At 35.8% G+C, this 21,487-nt stretch overlaps 4 protein-coding genes across 4 annotated transcripts; all 4 read right to left on the reverse strand.

The window, feature by feature from the left end:
- Positions 1-47: 47 nt before the first annotated feature.
- On the reverse strand, positions 48-3,536 carry LOC120327651 (lys-63-specific deubiquitinase BRCC36-like). Its single transcript, XM_039393982.2, has 7 exons — positions 3,348-3,536; positions 2,554-2,670; positions 2,325-2,412; positions 2,154-2,242; positions 1,944-2,002; positions 1,642-1,770; positions 48-938 (listed from the first exon to the last, which is right to left on the reverse strand). The coding sequence occupies exons 1-7, from the start codon at positions 3,465-3,467 to the stop codon at positions 725-727; spliced, it is 816 nt and encodes a 271-aa protein (XP_039249916.2). The 5' UTR covers positions 3,468-3,536; the 3' UTR covers positions 48-724.
- Positions 3,537-3,616: 80 nt separating this feature from the next.
- Positions 3,617-5,308, reverse strand: LOC120327650 (NF-kappa-B inhibitor-like protein 1). Its single transcript, XM_039393981.2, has one exon. The coding sequence runs from the start codon at positions 4,903-4,905 to the stop codon at positions 3,805-3,807; it is 1,101 nt and encodes a 366-aa protein (XP_039249915.2). The 5' UTR covers positions 4,906-5,308; the 3' UTR covers positions 3,617-3,804.
- A 2,231-nt stretch (positions 5,309-7,539) lies between these two features.
- LOC120328440 (nucleolin-like) lies at positions 7,540-13,770 on the reverse strand. The gene is made up of 14 exons (XM_039394926.2): positions 13,605-13,770; positions 13,178-13,294; positions 12,051-12,167; positions 11,367-11,468; positions 10,932-11,036; positions 10,326-10,418; positions 10,092-10,179; positions 9,654-9,774; positions 9,440-9,558; positions 9,142-9,292; positions 8,856-9,061; positions 8,651-8,780; positions 8,423-8,565; positions 7,540-8,166 (listed from the first exon to the last, which is right to left on the reverse strand). Exons 1-14 carry the CDS (start codon positions 13,623-13,625, stop codon positions 7,952-7,954), a joined length of 1,728 nt encoding a protein of 575 aa, XP_039250860.2. The 5' UTR covers positions 13,626-13,770; the 3' UTR covers positions 7,540-7,951.
- Positions 13,699-18,380, reverse strand: LOC144425124 (uncharacterized). The gene is made up of 3 exons (XM_078114477.1): positions 18,095-18,380; positions 15,090-15,240; positions 13,699-14,279 (listed from the first exon to the last, which is right to left on the reverse strand). The coding sequence occupies exons 1-3, from the start codon at positions 18,110-18,112 to the stop codon at positions 14,146-14,148; spliced, it is 303 nt and encodes a 100-aa protein (XP_077970603.1). The 5' UTR covers positions 18,113-18,380; the 3' UTR covers positions 13,699-14,145.
- Positions 18,381-21,487: the final 3,107 nt, after the last annotated feature.

The following is a 21,487-nucleotide window of genomic DNA, read 5'->3' on the forward strand; positions in this document are numbered from 1 at the left end:
AAACTAGCAAGATGTGCATAGATGAAGGGTATGATGACAACAGCCTCCTCTACCATTCTCAAAACTATTATTGAATATTTTTGAGAGACATGTGGTGCTGAAACGCTCATCTAAAAACATTGTTAAGATCAGTACAAAGATTGTTAACGAAATAAATTTTATTCATTATATGGCAATGTGAAGTTTCCACTGGGAAAAATTAAAGACTACATGCTGTTACACTTTTCTGCTCGTGCAAGTTATCTCTTTCCCATTACATTCAGCTGATTGGGCTTAGATTGCAATACCACAATTGGCAATATTGAACTGAATTGTTACGGAAATACACATGATTAAACTGTGATGATGTAACAATTGGCGGTATCTAAAACACAAGAAAAAAACATAACATGTTAAAGTATGTCATCAAGTTTGGCGGGTCATATTAAATCATTGGGCTGAGGTTTGGAAACCAATGCTCAGAAAAGTGACAGCAATAGTTTTTACGTTTCTTCCAAATGTCTTTAAGAAGATTCAGATACGTTGCTTTGACATATGCCTCTGCTTTTTCTCATTTCACCACATGACCATTTTCCACTGGTATCCAAAAATCAATGGCTTTTTCAATTCGTTGCATAAGACATTAGTCAATTTAACTAACATCTATTTCACAGTGGTACTAGTCTCACAAAAAGTCTTTTTATATAGTGATCATCAAGGTCGATATACTAATCAGGCTTGCCATTCAAGTTTCCCCAAGTTCAAGCTTCAATTCTGTAATTTGCTTTTTTAGTTCTTCAATATCCTTTTCAGTTTCTTCCAACTTGAGTTGAGCTCGTGCTGTAGATCTCTCTGTGACTTTCAACATTGGCAACAACAGATTGCTGTTCAATTTACAGAGTGCTTGGACATGAACACTTCCATTATATAATCTTGTCATAAAATCTCCATCTGAAGAGCTACATAAAAAAAAATTATTTACTAAAAAATAAAACGCGATATCTGTAATTAAAGTATCAGTCAAGAATTAACTACTAGGATAGGATTCTCATATCTCGGAGAAAGGAAAGTCAATAAAATTGCATAATCATATGGGGAACCACGACTTCTAACTAGTTATCAGTATAAATCAGATATACAAATATTTAACTATTTATCTGTTTTAGATGCATGGACTTGAGAAGTTGGTTCTACTGAATACAGCTTGTTTATAGAAAACTAAATTTATCACTAACAGAATAATTTGGCTTTCAATGCGTCGGGCCAAGCTACTTTGGTGTAACTAATCAGCGATCCCATGCTTACAGGCCACACACACAACATCTTATAGTCAATGTGTAATAAATTTGGTACAACATACTAAATCAGTAAGATTATGTTCCTTGTTACAAATAGAGTAGCGAACAACATAAATTCACTGCTTGTGTTGAGGAACGAAACAATTTTCTGAAGGAATCACTGAAGTGTCAAGGGTCCAATATCGAAATGGATAGTCAAACTTAAAATATGATTATTCAAAACAGAGTTGAGTATTCTAAAGTTCACTGGACACTGTATGTAGTATATTCATGAAATATATTACTATGATGCAATAATAAACAATTCTGCCAACAGCTTTCTCAAACCATTTTTTGATTAGAGTTGAAACAAATTTTTCCTCACTTTGCAGCCTCATATGTATCTGTTTCTTCATGCATCAATATTTTCGGTAATTCTTTCAATGCATCCATACAAGCATCACTGATAGTTCTACATGGTGCAATTGATATTGGGATCTCAACTCTTTCATGCCTGGAAGGACAATAATTTTACATTATGCTTTCCACAAAAGCAGTTTTTCCATATAGAAACAAAAAAAAATTACTTCATCAAGTTGATGTTATAATCACTCAATGATAAATGCTTAATTCGTCTATAAATTCGGAAAAAAAGAGAAGTAAAATTTTCACATAAAAATAACTTACGGTGCAGAATCCCAGCCTGATGTTGTTACAGATTGAAAACATGTCAGATGTATAGAATGCTAAAATAGTTTTAAAGCATTGTAAATACAGTTTCTTGAACTTACTTGTCCTTTTTAATATGCTAAGATAAATTTTGATAAGGCAGAAGTTGATGGAAAAGGCATTATAATTATACCTCCTACATAAGTATAATGTCTTTCTGTAACTCACTTCATTCGATTTTCCTTCATTAAAACATGAAAATATCAATCCAACAAAAGTACCATCCATTGTTTGATAATCTGCTTGTGTCGCAATATCTAAACAACAGATCAAATATAAGAGAAGCTATTCACAAAAACTTTAAAAAAGAAATGACATACGTAAAGCTAATATACTCACCAACATGTGAAGGCCAAACAGTAATGTGTGGATGTGAATGATACCAACCAATAATTCGTAAAGGTCGTCCAGTTTTTCTGGCTAGTTCGTATAAATTCGTAACAGTTAAGGATATAATAGTATGCTGAAAAGGCATTATTAACACAAAACTATAACAATATTGCAATAGTGGTCTGACATTTCAAAAACATCTAACATTGAATTTACATATAAAAATGCAAAAGGATATTTCTGCTTTCGAAGATGCATTGGAAAGTTGTTCAACTGATATTTCAACTCTGTCTTTTCTTTTATCCAATCTTCGTAATGATAAAGTTGATGTTATATGCACTTCACATCCAAGTATCTGTAAAAGTAAGATATTTTGTAAAAAAATCACAACTATACTACAATCAAGAGAAAAATAAAGTTAGGACACCAGATCAGTGGGCGTGCAACTGTTTATCGCAATGTGCCAAAATGCAAATTATGGTGCCACTGAGAAGGCAACCGAAAAAATCATTAGTTCATGGCAATTCGAAGTTGAGCTTGCAGTGCTCAATTGTAAGCTGGTTACTTGATGCCAAACAAGAGATCATTTTATTCATGATTTTCTAGATCCGTGTGATTTCCATACATATAGATCTCGTAAAAATCTGTCACATAAAACAACGTCGGAAACACAATGGTGCCAGTAAAAATTAAAAGGCGTTCAAAAAGAATGGATAGTACGGTAGCCGGTAAGCCTCTTACAGGCCCTGTAAATAGGTTCCGCTGGGTAGGACAATGGCTCACTACCCCGAGCACAGGCCATAGTTGAGTTCCACCTGTTGGAAGATGATCATGAACAAGAAGATTGCTTTGATGTAACATATGATGAAGTTGTTAACATAACAATTTGGTTCACAGCTGTCTTGAAATTCACGTCAATGGTTTTTTTGACAACATAAACATGTGTACTTTATCGAAGGTTATCATGCAATTCATTTTTGCTTGCAGTGTTTTATTACTTGGATTAAAGATATAAAAACAAACACCATTCACCGTATCTTTGGTTTCTCCGATACACAAACCCATAATTTCTTCTTGCTCATTAGAAAAAGCATGAGTGAGACAGGAATAATATGCATCAGCATTTAAAATTACCATTCTTACTGAGCCCATGATGCAATTGCAAATTAGTTATTTCTAATCTAATATCTGGTCCAGAAAGCACAATTAATATTTGTTTGCTTTGATATTCAATTATAGTAAATCTTGACCAAAACCATAATTGTAAAAATGGAGTCAATCATCGTGAAAAATATACCAAGAAACAAAGTGTTATTGTTGAATATTTCACCCAATATATGCAATAACAAATATTCTGTTCAGTATAGCTATACAGTAATAAATACTGGTATGTGATCGATGTTTAGGAATTATTTCCAGATATATCGAAAATGCACACGGCATTGCTGTTTTTATGTTTTCAAAAACAAAACTAACAAATTCACTTTCATTAACTTTCTTGTGCTTTTAAAGATTCTAAATTTTTATTCAACTCTTGCGCAATTGCCTTAACAGTGTCAAGTATTCTATCGCGATCTTTTTCACTCAATCTCTCTCCGCATTTTTGTTCAAATTTATCAGGATGCCATAATACCAATTGTCTTATTATCGCACGTTTTCTATCATTACTGGAACTATCAACAGATTGTCCACTCAATAAAACTTCGACCATTTCCGTGGCATTGCCTTGACAAGGCCAAGGTATATCTCGAAATCTGAGTTTATCATCACTCGGAGATTTCATAGAAGTCATCTTCTTTTCATAACGTTCTCGTTTTTGTGCCAAAACTTCCGTTTTCATTCGTTTGACCTGAGATACGTATTCACTATTGTTTTTACGTAGATGTGCAGAAACATCATCAAATTCTTCTCTACGTTTTCTGCTCTGAAATTCTTTTCGCCTTTTCTTGTTCTCCATTCCAATATTTTTTCTTTGATAATCCCTGAATATTCTTCCAGCCCATTGATCGTAATTTTGATAGTCGTCATCTGAGAATGAAGATATGTTTGAAGAAAATGATAAACCTTTCGTTTGTTCATTATATTCAGACTCTGTTTCTTGGAGAAGTTTAGAATTCCATGATTCCTCCTGTTCAGCTTTTTCTTGTACGAGATCTTCCTCTTCTTGATCAAATTTGCAGAACATTTTATATTTTTCTCTTGCTTGTAGAAGAATTTCAGATGGTGTTTTGCCTTTTTTATTCTTTTGTGACAAAAGCTCAGGTTGCTTTTGAATCAGAGGCTCAATAAGTAGTTTGTAATCCTGATAATTCCCATCGTCACAAATGAACTGAGCCGCAATATGCACAGGAGTATCATTATTTTTGTCTTTTCTATCACTTGAAGCGCCATATTTAAGAAGACATCTGACAACAGCGTCATCACCCAGAAGACAAGCAATATGAAGTGGCGTACGGTTCAAATCGCCAATTTTGAAACCTAGATTGAATTTATGTTCTCTTTTTCCATTCAATTTCTCCAACAGGGATTTGATTTTTAGCAATGAACCACTCTGAATATATTTCACAAGTTTTCTTTGATCACTGTTCATGATTATAATTACTGAATTACCTAGCCTATATAAAGATTTTCAGTATCTGATAAGTGTATAAATTGAGTTATGTCAGTATGTCGAGAAAGCTAAACTATTATAACCCATCATAAGCGCCTCCTATTACAGTATTACTGTATTAGGATAGGATTTACATATTCATCCTATGGAAACGGAAATTTGATAAGACAGTTTCATCATATAGTGAACCACGAACTCTCGTTTGGTTACCAGTCCATATCGGGTATGAAATAAATTGGCCAGTTATTTATTTCAGATGCATGAACCTTAATCAATTTTATTTCGGTCACTCTGAAAGAAACAAAACAACAACAAACGGATAAACAAAATGCAGAGGACCTGGAGGACGAGCATAACCTAATAAGAAAGTTAAAAAGGAACAAGTAGCCCATGGGCCCGTTCACCAAGAACAGTCAAAAGAACACAATAAAACAAAAGCCCAATGTAAAATCGGGCAATGTGAAATCGGGCAATACCTTTTAAATCAATGTTAAAATGTGAAATGTGTACGTGTATAACAACAGTGCTTTTCCTACAAGAATATGGAATAAAAAACACTCATTGACGTAAAATGGTGATTCTGTAGTTCAATTACATTGCAAAAACAACACGGTGACAAAAAATCATTACTAAAAAACAAGCTCGTTAAATAGATTGAATGTTTCATAACAGTCTATGGACAAATCACGGACTGGGGTACCGCGTTCTTTTGTCATTTTCGATCAGTTCATTTTAAAATAACTGTATCCATTCCAATGATGATATTATAAGGATGGGTAGCGTTAACCGACCAGCATGCAATATTTTTGAATGTTACTACGTCCGTATGGTATGCAGGTAGGCCTATGTCCAGAACCACAAACAGACAAACAAATGTCTCTTGTGAAGTGAAGCTGGATCTACAGGAGTGGTGACTCCTCCACGGCCCATGGGCCGGGGCCACGACCCATCTAATTGGGCCACATGGCCACGGCCCCATCAGGAAAAATTCAATTATCTTAACAAAATTTTCAATTTTTACCAAATTGTCAATATTCAAACCAAAAAAATATACTCCTGTAGTATGTGTACCAGGTTAGGGTTAGGACAAAAAAATTCAGATTTTTTACATTATAGTTCTATTACTGTATTACGAGTTCGGGGACTGTCTATGTTAGCCAAGTGAATAGTTTCTTTACACAACTTGATGGGCCGCGGCCCATAGCCTGATGGGCCGAGGCCCAATTCGATGGGCCGTGCCCCCGGCCTATGGGCCGCAGAGGAGTCACCACTCCCACTCAGCTGGATAACAAATTTATATCAATGGGCCTAATATTGCTGTACTTTATTACAACGAGACATGCAAATCACTGGATACTTCAGTACCGTATTGTTTGGATCAGTACCCCGTTTTTAATGAAAATGAAATCTGAAAAATTCACCTTCAAAATTCGGCCATCTCCCATCTGACTGTTCTACCACACACATCGCGGTTCCTTTAATTACCGGAACGGACCCTAAATTACCGGAACAGGGTGGAAAGCATACATAAACCTACCGGAACGGACCTTTAGATGTCTCGCAAATGTCATTTCATATACTTCCATCCAAGTTTTATATTAAATCGGCAGGAACCCCACACATCGCACAGTCTGACAGTCGCCGCCTCATGTCTGCCAACTTTAACTCTGATTTTTCTCGTGCTTGTATCATTTTTAAATTTATTGATGCCCCTGACTGACTGAGGTAAACGAATTCAATACGGCCTTGTCTCTAACATCGATAGTTAAATTGAGTAATGCTCGATCATTTGACAGGGAATGTGACGGTAAACTGTTTGCGTTGAGCGTAATATTAATAACATGAAAATGACTTACCAATTGCCTATATTTGATCGAAGAGTAACTAACCCACTAACCGTAAATAAAGAACGCAAGTATGAGTTTATGCTGATTAGATATTCGCCCTTTGCTGTGGCAATCATTCAAGTTCCGAGTCAATTTTTTTGTCAATATGATTGGTTAAAAAACAGCTGCGTAGGAAGAACCCTTTTACAACAAATATTATCCTCGGTTGGGTACATAACCGAACCTTATGAAGTTGTACTAGGTGTGATACCCAGAGAGGTATTATTTATTCATTTATTGATGAAATAATCCATCGTCGCCTACCACCAGCGGAAAGCAGTGGTCATGGCCGCGATTCCTTCACACTATCACACACAACTTCACTGTAAAACGCCTCACATAATGATTATCTTTTTCAAGCTATATATCTCATCTGCTGCCTTCCCAGGTCAAATACAGCTGTATAGCATTTTAGAACGATCTTCCACAACAGTGTAACCAAAATTTTATATTCCAACTAAAACATATATCTTACCAATGTCAGGACCGCTATGAGTATACGGACCACTTGCAGAATAAATCGCAACTACATCAGATTCATATAATAAAACTGCACTATTCTCGAAGCAGAGGCTTCTCAACTTTTAAGGCCGACAATCATTGTGGACACTCAGCCCCGAGTGTAACTTACCAAGGGGAACATTTCAAGTATATGCACAGGTGCTGGGATTGATTATCACCCGATCAACGCTAACCACAAAAGACACTGAATAAGATAGACTTGATACCAAGTGATTCAAATTTATTTTACAAAAGCCAGAAGGAATGCACAAAACAGTCAGCGCAGTCGCAATACAATTTAAATGTAAGGTAGATAACCAAGAAAATCAGTTTAAAAGAAAACCGCTCAAACGATCACAACTAAGATACTCAGGAACACCCCAAAACACATATTATAGCATTTACGTTGGCACACATCAGAGTTGGTGTCACGACTTCTCACTAGTAATAAAACAAACAAAAAGCAATTTACAAGGGAGAAAAATTAGTGGGGTTTGTTACAGATAAACCAGACTCTGCTACAGTGTATCATTAATACCAGGCAGTGCACACGTATCTGAAGACTGGAGAATCTCGCATGTTCAGCTAAGAATGACTCAATGTATATTTTCGACCAGAGACTTGATGAAACATAATGCCTAGTCAGAGTCATTAAAAGTAGTCTTCTTTCCACCTCCACCTCCTCCATAACTGCCACGACCACCCCCTCTTCCACGTCCACCACCTCTTCCTCCGAAACCCCCACCACCTCGTCCTCCGTAACCCCCGCCACCTCGTCCTCTGAAACCCCCACCACCTCGTCCACCTCTGAAGCCGCCTCCACCTCGTCCACCTCTGAAACCGCCTCCTCGACCTGGAAAGTAAAATTGAAAGGTGAATGCAATCGCAATCACAAAACGGAATTTACTGGTGTTCAGAAATAGAATTATAATTGAAAATTAACAATATACCAATCACGAGTTGTGAATTCAGCAACAAATGGTTCTTATTTTCAGTTTATTCTTAAAGAGATATCATTCAGCATGAGGGATGACTCACAGTAAAAGGTAAAATGAATCATTGTTGCCATATCAGACTCCTTAATTAGTTGAAGGAGCAAAATATCTTACCACCGCCGCCGCCGCTTTCTCGTCTCTTAGTAGCATAGTCAACATAAAAAGTAGTTGAACCGTCTTCTGCTTCTATTCCACCTTTAGCTGATGTGTAGCATTTTGTCGCATCACTTTCTGATTCGAATTCGATATAGGCAAAACTGGACAAAAAAGTAGCGAATTAGTCAAGAATTTGAGCGAGTGTGCCTATAAGTGAAAGCTCAAAAGAAGTTGAAAAATACTAACTGTTTATTTTTTCCGGTTTCTCTGTCAGTTATCATTCTGACTTCGGAAGCCCCTTCAAAATGTTTTGAAAGATCCGCTTGAGACATATCTTCAGTTACGCCTTTAACAAAGAGAGTTGACGACGTTTGTTCTGAAACAAGAAGTTATTATATGTAATACCTCATACAATTGTTTATTTGAATAGAGTCAGATAAAAAAAACTTACGATCTCCATATCCCCCGCCTCTTCCTCCGCCACCATAACCTCCGCCGCCACGACCTCCTCTACCTCCACCTCCTCCTCTCGCCGGTTTTGAGCTTCTGCTATCTGTGTAATCAACATGGAGTTGTCTTCCTTCCAGTTCATATTCATCTTTATTTTTCATAGCATTTTCCAAAGATTCTGGATCATTGAATTGAACGAACGCAATTCTGCGGAATACAAACAATTTGGTTGTTTGAAAGTAGTTCACGAAAACTATGTCTCAAAAAGCATTATCGTCAATATGTACCCTTTGAAATGGCCAGTCGCACGATCTTTTAATAATCGTACTTCTTCGACATTGTTGAAAACGCCATACAAGTCATCTTCTGATGCAGAATACGGCAAGTTACGGACAAACATTGTTCTTGAATCTCTATCTGAAGTGTTTCCTCCATCTCCTATCAAACAAATATTTCAGATTTTTAATTGTAGTTCAGTATAAATTACCCAAATGTTTTAAAACTTGAAAAAAAACATAGAATTTCATAATGAGCAGTAGCAAAATACAAAAGGTATATCTGTTCCACAATTAACAACCGACTTACGAGCTTGATCATTTCTTGGTTTTGCTTCTTCGACCGCTAATTCACTACCTTTCCATTCAACTTGATTCAACACGAGCGCTTTTCCTTTATCGTCCACATTTATGTCTACAAAAGCTTTGCTGTGAAATAAAATAATAATGACTTGAAAATAAGTGAATCAACCAAGAAATATCACAATAATTTGCGTCATAATACAAAACGCATAAATGCTCACCATCGCCCATAGTTAGCTCTGCAGGCCCGACACTGTATTCCTTTACTTTTTAAAAATTTATTAAAAGTGTTGTCATCAGTTCCTTCTGGAAGTCCAGAGAACATAATCGTCACCAATTCGCCTGAAATTGCAATATGAAAAAAATTCTGTTAAATAGTTTTTCTAATGAAGTTACAGTTTATTGCATTGTATATCATTGGAAACAATACTAAGGAAATTTAGTGAATCGTTATTACACGCATTTTATAAACAGTATCGGACTATATTAAGCAACATTAGCTTTACTTCAAATATTTTTGTATCGACATCACCCACCCAATTTTTCAGATTTAATCTGGCATTAAGCCTCATAACTTGTTGCCACAACTTTTTTTCAATAGTGGTCATTTCACCCATGATCGTTTGCCGAAAACTAGATATCGATAAAATTTCTCAAACCTTGTGGCGCATCATCTTTCATCTTCTTCGCCTTCGTATGTTCTTCAGTAGCTTGTTTTCGTTTTCTGTTATTATTTTTTTCATCTTCCTACAGCCAAATTAATAATAAAATTATGCTGCGTGTTTGCTCTGACATGGTAATTTACAATAACGCAAAGATGGGAAATAAATAAAATATATGACTGTGCAAATAATAAAAAAAGACATTCAATGTTTAGTAAAATGATTCAGTACCTGCTCTTCTTCCTCCCCAGAATCACTCTCATCCTCGTCATCATCATCATCATCGTCGTCATCATCTACTTCCATTTTCTGAGCTTTCTTGGTCTAAAATCATGATAGCATAAAATGGTTGCCTTATGGTAATGACTCAAATGTAATGTTACACTGACTGTGAAATAACTTTCAAACCCTATACCACTATTATTCGCAGCTGCTGGTGCTGGTCTCGCTGGAGTAGTCGAAATTTGGAATTTTCAGGAGTCAGAATTTCATACTTTTCGTGGTAATTAATTGAAGTCAAATTTGAATGGAAACTTTGAAATTGAATTGATTAAGCGTTAACATTAAAGTAGGCTTGCATGAGTCAAAGTATTTATTATTAAAACTAGATTTCTTCAATAATTCAGAGCTAGAGCCATTCCCATCAACCTGGAGTCAATGTCAAATATTTTTTTCGAATTCAAGTTTAGAGTTTATTGTGGAATATCCCCAATGTTCTGAGTACACAAAAATTTTACATCTGTAAAACATTGTGATGGTATGGTAACCTAAATCTCCTCGCAGCATTTTAAATCCATACTAAGATACAAATTTGAGTAAGAGAATTGAGTTTCCAACCTTAGAGTCTTCCTCATCATCGTCGTCGTCATCATCATCATCGTCATCGCTGTCTTCTTCTTCCTCTTTCTTTGCATCTCCAGCAGCTTTCTTATCTTTCTTCGTCTGTTGATGAAAATCAAAGCGTCATGACGAACTCGAAAAAAAAACTTCGAATTTCTAGCCTTGAAATTTTTCGGAAACCATCTTATGATGGAAATTTTGTGGTCAAAAATTGATTTCAAGTTGACAACTCAAGTTTTAAATATATATATATATATATAGGCATATATATGTTTCAACATATAAAGAATAATGAGGTTGAAGTATATGGAACCAGTTTGGATTCAATTAATATAACGATAGATTGCAATGGCACTAGACCAAGCCCTAGTTACATGAATTCACGAGGAAATCCGAAAAATATATGTTTTATGTAAGTTTTTCATTCATTACCTCTTCCTCACTGTCATCATCATCATCGTCGTCATCATCATCACTGTCTTCCTCTTCGTCATCAGCTTTTGCTGCATTTTTTACTTTGCCGTTTGTTCCTTTCTGCATTGAAAAAAATTTTGGTTATCATGGCACCTAAATAAGTATTTAAAAGGTACTTGAGCAGTTACTTTGACTGTTTTTATTCTCATTTGATAATTTGGTTTTCTACAACAATGAACATTCACAAGATATCACTTTACAGAGCATAAGTATTTGAACCTGCCAAACTAGATTCCAATATTTGCAAAATATTTTGGTACTCCTACAGTATGCGTACAAAGATGGCGGACACGGGAACGTAGTATGTATACCAGATTAGGGTTATGCCATAATTTCAGGTACAAATGCTACGGGAGTCACTTGGCTGTCCCTGAACTCGTAATAAAACTAAAATAAGGAAAATTGAAATAAAATTATGGCCTAACCCGAACCTGGTACACATACTACATTCCGGTGTCCGCCATCTTGGTTCGCATACTACAGAAGCACCAATATTGTTGTGTAGGCAAGGGCATTATATGTGTCAAAACATTATCTACATTACCATAGCTATAGTATTTATATGTATACTGTATTATTTATCACACATTTTCGTCCTGTCATACAACATAACAATCTTATTTTTGCTGGCGAATTTATTACCTTGACTTCCTCCTCCTCATCACTATCGTCATCATCATCATCGTCGTCGTCATCACTGTCTTCTTCCTCTTGTTTCTTTGCCGCTTTTGTTGTTTTCTTCTTTTGTGTTTTTTGCACCTGAAATTTGATATGGTTGAATTGTTATGCCAGCTGAAATGAAACACCCTTACATCACAGATTTAGTAAGGCTTGGACAATAACACTAATGAAAATAAAAAATGGAAGATAGGTTTTTCATATCTGTTTCACACCTGCATCCTGAATAAGACTCACCAGCAGTCAATAAGCATTTGGAATATTGGCACTCCAGAAGTGTGTGTACCAATGTGGAGGTAAATAATTTTGTTCGCCTACTTTAAATCAAGTTGTGTAAAGGGACTGAAACCTATGGGCAGGGGTTATATTCACTTGGCTAACACGGACAGTCCCCGAACACGTAATATAACAAAAATAAGAAAAATCGGAATTAAATTATGGCCTAACCCTAACCTGATACACTTACTACGGGAGAACCAGAATATCATGTGTTGAAAAAACAGGAATTTTCCCAAGTATAATATTACATCCAGATGTTGAATACTTTTAGTAGCAAAGCAGTGGTACGCAAAACAAGGCTTATAAGCAAGGTATAGCCAGTGGGCTTAATAATCTCAGTAAAAAACAAGGAGTCGCTATTAAAAATGCTCAATAGGCAAGTCAGGGATTGGGAGGTGATTCGAAATCACAGAGGCTTTGGAGGTGGTTCGAAATCACAGGGGCTTCAGCTTCGGCCCAATGCCCATTGACGCTTTTAGGTGTTACCACTACCATTAAACATCAGCCCAAATGCAGTGGGACTTAAAAATATTACATAAGGATTTCAAAATTAAACTTTTAAATATATAAAATTGAACATAAAATTTAGTTTATATGTATGAAGTATTGGAAAACTACTCAGATGGTGAGGAAGTGGAGTCACTAAAATTTCTGGTAGCTACGGCACCATCTGATATGATGAGCTTGGCTCAAACTCCACCAAAATGCCACAGCTCCATGCTTCCATTCTCGACTCCAGCCCTGAGGCAAGTAATCAAAATACGAGTAATACTGGACAAAACTGAATCTGTCATATTTCTGAAAATCTATACCTTGACTTCTTCCTCTTCCTCCTCACTTTCCTCCTCTTCACTACTTTCTTCTTTCGGTGGTGGATCAGGTTTTACCTGTTTCTTTGCTTTTGCATTTTTTGTTTTCTTGTCTTTTCCCTATTAAATGATTTTGATAATAAAAATTAAAGTTAAACAAAAATTGAGGATTCTATATGATACATATATATGACAAATAATAACAATGTTATACTAAGACAAATAAATACGACAAGTATTTTTAATGAGCTTTCAAAACTTGTTTGTGATTAGATCTTTAGGAATAGCAAGCCATGAATCTGAATCATCAGTTTTACCCAACAAATACTTTTAAACAAACTGAACAAGATTTATATAAAATTGATAGAATTATAATTCCAAAATCCTAAGAAAAATAGAATACAATACTTAGACAATGAAGAATACTCACTTTGGATTTCATCTGGACCATTGTGATTTACAAATTCTGATGTTAAGTAATATAGGTGCTTTTGTACCTTTTAGTTATTGGACTGTTAGTTAAGTTTTCTAAAATTCAGAATCATAAGATCAGGTAAATAAAATTCTCAAGGCCTTTATTCTCGGAAGGACAAGTTTAATTGATTGGAATGAGTCATCCAACTTAAAAATTATAACATATTTAAACTCTTAAGTGGGGTTGAACGGAAAAACATCAGTACATCATCTGTTGAAGGGAAAGACATCATAAACTCAATAAATATTGGCGCATCTGGCCATAATACACAACAGATTAATACATCTAATACAATCAGATAAATTTATTATTATTAATAAATTCCTAGATTGCAAGTCCTAGGCAATGTCTCTAATACAACAGTTAAACAAAAGCATAGGATATTGAATTAGATGAAAAACGTGTTTATTATAAATGATCATTCGTTTTTAAGAACAGATAATAAGGACAGAAATATGAAATTCATATGTATATATTGTTATTAAAAGTCAAAATTTTACGACATTTTACAATCATTGTACTTTTCGTTTTCACTTTTGAAAACTAATTGCTGAAAATCATTTCGCAGTGAAGAATAGAAACTCAAATAAAAGGATTGACAAAAAGCACTTTTCTCCGCTTCTGAAATTCCTGTATATAAATGCAGATAAATATGTGGAAAAAAATTGATATCTGGCTCAAAATTGTGGAAAACATCCATTCAATCCTGAAATTGTTTGGATGAATTGCCAAAATTTAAAACAAACAACAATTCGTTATCAATGGCCGATGAAGGCAGATTTACTGAAGATGCCCAAAAATTACTCCAGAGCGTAACTTACGTTGATGGGACTTTACTGAAGATGCCCAAAAATTACCCCAGGGCGTAACTTACGTTGATGGGACCAACATCAAATAATTGGAAAAATAAAAACGAAAATTCAAGTAATCTACGTCAACGGACAAAATAAGCAAATGCTGTGGAATTATGTGATAGCCTATATTAGATTCTGAGATTCATGCCAACTGTACTACAGTCTACAACCACTCAATGCCTGTCAGCCGGAGGCAAATCATGATTTTTAATCCATATTTAACCTTTTATTTTTTTCTGACATGTTACATGTCTTTTAATTTTTCTTAATACATAAAACAATCAAAAAAACGCTTTCTCAAACACTCATGCGATTATTCAAGAAACCACAAATGACAGAAGTAGAAAACAACAGATACGCCTAATTATCAACAATATACAATGAAAACTAGGGCACTGTAGTTGTCATATAAATACAACAGACTGACAGAGAAACGACCGCGCAATGGCCGACATCGAGCTTACCGTAATTATTTATTTATTTTCTGAGGTAGGTTACGGTAGCATTCCTCATCAATTTTGTTAACGTCGCATAACCGTTGCTACTTCTATATCAATCATAGCCTAAGTAAAAAACATTATTATACCATTATCCGCAGTCGTCCCAAATTCCTTCAAGTGCGTTCTGACAAACACGCATGCAGTTACGAAACAGCCGATCGAAAAAATTCCGAAAGCCACGGCGCTCCCACGTGCTTGACTTGCAGCATGAGACCCGCAGGCAGTGCTGCGGAGACACTAAATTGCAGAAAAAGAGACCGTATATTACTAAATTAAATATACGTGTTCATGGTCGTTATCGAAAAAGGCGCAGCTCAGCAATATTAGTCATGGTAGGCAATAAAAATATTCTTGTTGTGACTTATCAAATGAATGTATAGCATTAATTACAATTAATTAAGCAATAATAAATAGGTTGAGTTTAGACCAGTTTTCGAAATTGAGTGGGACTTAAATCAAGGTCTCCCGGATCCTCGAGTGATAAATTTATTGATTCGTCAACTAAAAACAATCATGAATGGAAGTAAAAATTGGTATTGATTTTGCATATGCCAAATATTCGGTAACAATGTTAGCGGAAAACAACGAATCAAACAAAACCACGCGTTCACTGGACCGAATCCGGACCTTTCGAGTATTTGATTCGGACCGCCCCTAATTATTTATTCTGGATCATTAGCCCCACTTTTCAAGTTTCTTTTTATAAATTGACTTTTATAGTTTTGAATATATATTATATGTAAAGAACTATAACACCATAATAAACAATCTTGATGAGATAATAATCATTAGCCGGTCGAGGAAGTGTGCGAATAAGGATGCCGAAATATAATTTTTGGAAAGACCGGACCCAAATAATTTTCAAGTATTGTATGCAGATCTTCGATGAAATAGTTGAGTAGCCCTGCGCTACACTATACAGTACTAGGGTTGCCAATTGCCCTATTTTTCCCTGGCATGTCCGGGATTTTAGTGGTCAAATTTGCGTCAGGGAGAAATGTTAAAAAGTGCTCAAATATCAGGGATTTTCGAATACAGTGAATCCTGCTACAAATACTCGAGCATTCAGATATTGCGCATCCACGAAATCCTATTTTTCAGAGATATGTCACATGCTAGCATTTTTGTGCAACACAGATTGCGTACCTCAATGATTGTACTACCATTATCTGTACAGCACTTTATTCCGTGTTAGGGTTTAGTCACTAGTGCTAAAGATTAAGCAACAATTTTGTTCTGTATTTATTCTTTTCTCGCGAGAAAGCGACGATAGGTTGTGCCTTTGGATACAGCGTGAATTTGTACCGTAATACCATGTTATGTGGTATGGTATGTTAGTCGTTGCGTAATACTGTACAGCAGCGTTTCCCAACCTGTGTTCCGCGAGCGTCTTCGAAGTGTTCCGTGGAAAAGGAATCTTAATTTAATTACGATGACGATCTAAGAATCGTGAAATTGTCGCCCAACTGACCGTTCTATATCGCGTCATTGTCGGCCTAAAGTAGACTAACTGTAGACAAATACTAATACGGACTAACTAGGGCGAAGTAGTGGCATTTTCGTTAACCGTCGGCCTGGGTTGTTGACTGTTAAGTTCATTAGAGAGAGAGAGAGATTTATTTTTTCGTCAACCAAAAATAACAGTCATCGTAATAATAATAAAAAAAAAAAATAACAATAAGAAATAAATTAGTTTGGTATAGACAGGAGGGAGTGATACGACCGGATGGTCATCAAAGTCAACTCCCCCCCTTCAAGCTATTATGTTTAAGATCCACAGTTTCAGATGACTAAAATATTGGGGAGGAACATTCTAGAATTTTAAATTATATTCTCAAAATAGAAGAAAAAAATTGGGGAGGGGAATGCTAGAGTAAATCATTTTTATTTATTTATGTGGAGCGGGATTTCAAAATCTGAAGAGATTCCAAAGGTTACTGAAAGAATTTAAATAATTTATACGCATATGTGATGAATTAGCAGAAATGCTTCATTTCATGGCATAGGTACGCATTGAAGATGTAACAAACATGATCTGCTTTGATTTGTCTAGATTAGGAGGGGGAAAAATAGTTAATAGGACCTAACAAGCATTATTTCAGCATAATGATCAACAATTTTTTGCTTGCAGAGGGATGTCAAAGTAGTATATAAAAAGACAAGTGAAAGATAAACAAAAATGTAAATAATTATAATAGTATGAGTTGATGTAACAGCAAATCAAATGTTTTTGATTTTTCTATAGGCAAACAAGTAGGTTTAAAGAATAAAGGCAAAGGGCCAACTGTTCTTCCTCCATCTCTGCCTGGTTTTACTTTGAAATGCTGAAAAAATTATTTATTTTCGGTAAACTCTGTTCAGAAAACAAGAGAGCTATGCTCAAATATATGGACACGTAGCGCCACCCAATGGCAATGATTTTGGTGACGTCATAGCGAAAAAAAAAGTAATAGCCTTCTGGAGAAAAATTTTATCTTTAACCACTGAAAATTTCAAAGCAATTGGTCCAGTATTCGAAGAGAAAAGCGATTTTTTAATGATAATGACGAAAGAAAACAAGAGAGCTATGCTCAAATATATGGACACGTAGAGTCACATTAATTTGATGACGTCATAGCGAAAAAAAAAGTAATAGCCTTCTGGAGAAAATTTTTATCTTTAACCACTAAAAATTTCAAAGCAATTGGTCCAGTATTCGAAGAGAAAAGCGACTTTTTAAAAACGTGTCAAGCGGTACTGAGTTAGCAGTCAGGCAGCATCTTACCTGTACACTGTAGGCCATATACGGTAATTGATCACAGAACAGAGTTCCCTCGCAAATTTTATGTTGTTTACACTTTAGGACAGATAATTGATCACAGAACAATTCTTCCCTTTCAAATTTTATGTTGTTTCCAGTAGACTCTCATCAAAATAAACAAATATAGTAGGCTACAAGTGCTACAACGCTTGCATTACTGCACTGGTAGGACCGTGAAAGATTAAGTTACGGTAATTTCATTGTGGTAAGACACCGGTACCGGCACCAGTACCAGTATCGTACTTACGTACTGAGCTACCAGTACCGGTTAGCAGTCAGCCAGCATCTTACCTGTACACTGTAGGCCATATACGGTAATTGATCACAGAACAGTTGTTCCCTTGCAAATTTTATGTTGTTTACACTTTAGGACAGATAATTGATCACAGAACAATTCTTCCCTTTCAAATTTTATGTTGTTTCCAGTAGACTCTCATCAAAATAAACAAATATAGTAGGCTACAAGTGCTACAACGCTTGCATTACTGCACTGGTAGGACCGTGAAAGAATAAGTTACGGTAATTTCCTTGTGGTAAGACACCGGTACCGGCACCAGTACCAGTATCGTACTTACGTACTGAGCTACCAGTACCGGTACCGAACCTGTAGTAAAGGGAGAAAGAGATGAGATGCTGATGATGAGATATTGACTATCACCCTATATATTTAAGTTCTATTCCCGCGTTATTGTTTTGACACGCGTTATGGAATGTGACTCCAATCTGGACTCCTTCAGACGATAATAAGCACACAGTGTTGATGCTAATCGTTGTTGTATATTATAGGAAGATGCACAATCCAAATTCCGAAAACAGATAAAATTGAGACACACTCAACTCTTAACACAGTAAATCAGGAGTGAATCAAAACACATCACACTTAACGCAGTAAAACAGAAGTGGATCAAAACACATCACACCTAACGCAGTAAAAACAGAAGTGGATCCAAACACAATATTATGCAGCCCTCTCGGCAAGCCGGAACGATACGTCATCAAATTGGTCGATACGAGAAAGGCAGTACATGTAATCAGTAATCAGTGTTGCTACAATAAAATGACCTATTGTGGGAAATGGAACACACTATTAAAATGAAAGGGTTAAATACATTATAATTCATAGTTACACAATGCACATTCGCTACACAATTCCCCCTCGACAGTAAAAAAATTAACTTGATAATTTTTTAAATTTTGGAGTCCGGCGGCCGAGAGATGAAGTGAAAGAAAACATAATAACACGAATTAATAAAAGATATTGGTACGATATGATGAGTGATGGTTAAGGTATACAAGAGAATATACGCCATTTACGAGAGAAAACAAAATACGAGAAAAAAAAATTCAAAGGGTCTCTCTCTATGTTGCTTAGAAATGCTTAACATTTTAAAATGGAATTGTAACGAAATAGTAAACAAAATGGCGACAATACTTGAAAGAGGTACCTAAAAGAATGTGAAACACTTTGATGCTTAAAGGAAGGGCCCGAGAAGAAACAAATGGCGGATTTAGTACTTGAGAATTACATCGAAATTGGTTTGGTGTTTAAGATTGTAAAATTGGCGTTAGAGGTTATTTGAAACAAAATAATAAGTAAGAAAAAATCCTGTAAATTGAATAATGAGTAATTTGACAGATTATTGAACCATTGAATCCCTAAAATTGAACCTGAATCAAATTCTGTATGAAGTAAAAGAACTCATGATATCTAAAAAACAAGACATTGATTAATAACAAGTAATTACAGAATAGAAAACTGACACTACACAATTATTTTATTTGTATGTTTTTTTTCTGTTATATTTAAATTCTTATACTAAGGTGTTTTGATGTGGATAATAATAAGAGAAAAGTAATAAAATACAAAACGATTAAAGTGGAAAAAAACAAGATGATTAATAACGAGGCGACACATTGCGAGATACACACCATATACAACTCGCAACGACCGCCGGAATCGAGTTGACTTAATGGGGTGGGGATAAATTAAAAGGTTGTTACAGTCAAACTTTCGACTCCATTTGAGCTTGGGTGCTCGCACTTGAGAAGTTGCTAGCATTTTCCATCGATTCATCGTCAATTTCGACATCGGATAACTGGTGTATTTCTTGTTGTTCGTTGAATTGTACTACGGTTTGTCGTGGTATGCTGAGAAGTCGTTGTATTGGTTGCAGCAATCCATTTGTTAATGTACGGCGAACGGACATTCGGCAGTTTGGCAAGCTTCGATAGATGAAATAACCTATGTAAAGCAGGGGTACAACGAATAAAGCGTAAATGAGGCCGAATAGCGGCCACGCCTTTATGACGTAATCTGACAATGTCTTGGCAGTTGTCATTTACGTTTAAAACAAAGCCATTGTATGCACAATAGACTTCGTTTGATTCAATGCAAGATTTCGTTAGTTGAGAAAAAGTTTCGAAGGTTTGCAATGATCGGTATTTCCAATCGGTAAGATTGCCCGATGCATTGTAATATAACAAGAATTCGGTAGTGCTGAATTTAGGAAAGTTGCGAGCTCTACAAGCTTTCGTATCTTCAACATTCCAAACAAATGTAAACACACCTTTCCGGCAAAAACCAGAATTGGGTGCGCATTGGCTGAGGTATTTGAACGTGTTTTTGGTTGCGCTTGACGAAGAACAGCCATTAAATGGTTCGCCAGTAGGTCGTTGTACGTTTACAAATCTTGGTATCAACATTTGTAAGAAGGGCAGATGTCTCGTAGATGTTTGCTGAACAATTCTTCATTGTATGAAGTTTGTGTCGGTTACAAATAGCTAGTTTGCGTATGTCGTAAGTCTGTCCATGTAACGATTTGTGACATAATTTCAGTGGTCCCTCAACGGCTTGCGTTCTTATACAAAGCATGACAAAGCAAAGTAATGTGTAGTGAAATATGGTCATCAGATATCCATCTGAAATTCGCTTGATAGAATAAAGTCTTTGCTTAAATGGCGTGGGAGTTTTCTCAGCCTTCGCGGCCGATTTGACATTTGCGGAGACGGTCCCAGACGATGCGCTGAATTTGGAAAGGCTGCTGTCTTCATTGTTGAATTACTGAATTGCCATCATGAAGTTGATTTTCCAGTGGTTGAATTGATTTTTCTAATTTGTTAAATAGAATTTCCCAGCGGTTGCGTGTCTTTACACGTCGGAGGTCATCAAAATATAGGGAGAAAGAGATGAGATGCTGATGATGAGATATTGACTATCACCCTATATATTTAAGTTCTATTCCCGCGTTATTGTTTTGACACGCGTTATGGAATGTGACTCCAATCTGGACTCCTTCAGACGATAATAAGCACACAGTGTTGATGCTAATCGTTGTTGTATATTATAGGAAGATGCACAATCCAAATTCCGAAAACAGATAAAATTGAGACACACTTAACTCTTAACACAGTAAATCAGGAGTGAATCAAAACACATCACACTTAACGCAGTAAAACAGAAGTGGATCAAAACACATCACACCTAACGCAGTAAAAACAGAAGTGGATCCAAACACAATATTATGCAGCCCTCTCGGCAAGCCGGAACGATACGTCATCAAATTGGTCGATACGAGAAAGGCAGTACATGTAATCAGTAATCAGTGTTGCTACAATAAAATGACCTATTGTGGGAAATGGAACACACTATTAAAATGAAAGGGTTAAATACATTATAATTCATAG

This window comes from Styela clava, chromosome 7 (assembly GCF_964204865.1).
Source record: "Styela clava chromosome 7, kaStyClav1.hap1.2, whole genome shotgun sequence".
Taxonomy (NCBI): domain Eukaryota; kingdom Metazoa; phylum Chordata; class Ascidiacea; order Stolidobranchia; family Styelidae; genus Styela; species Styela clava.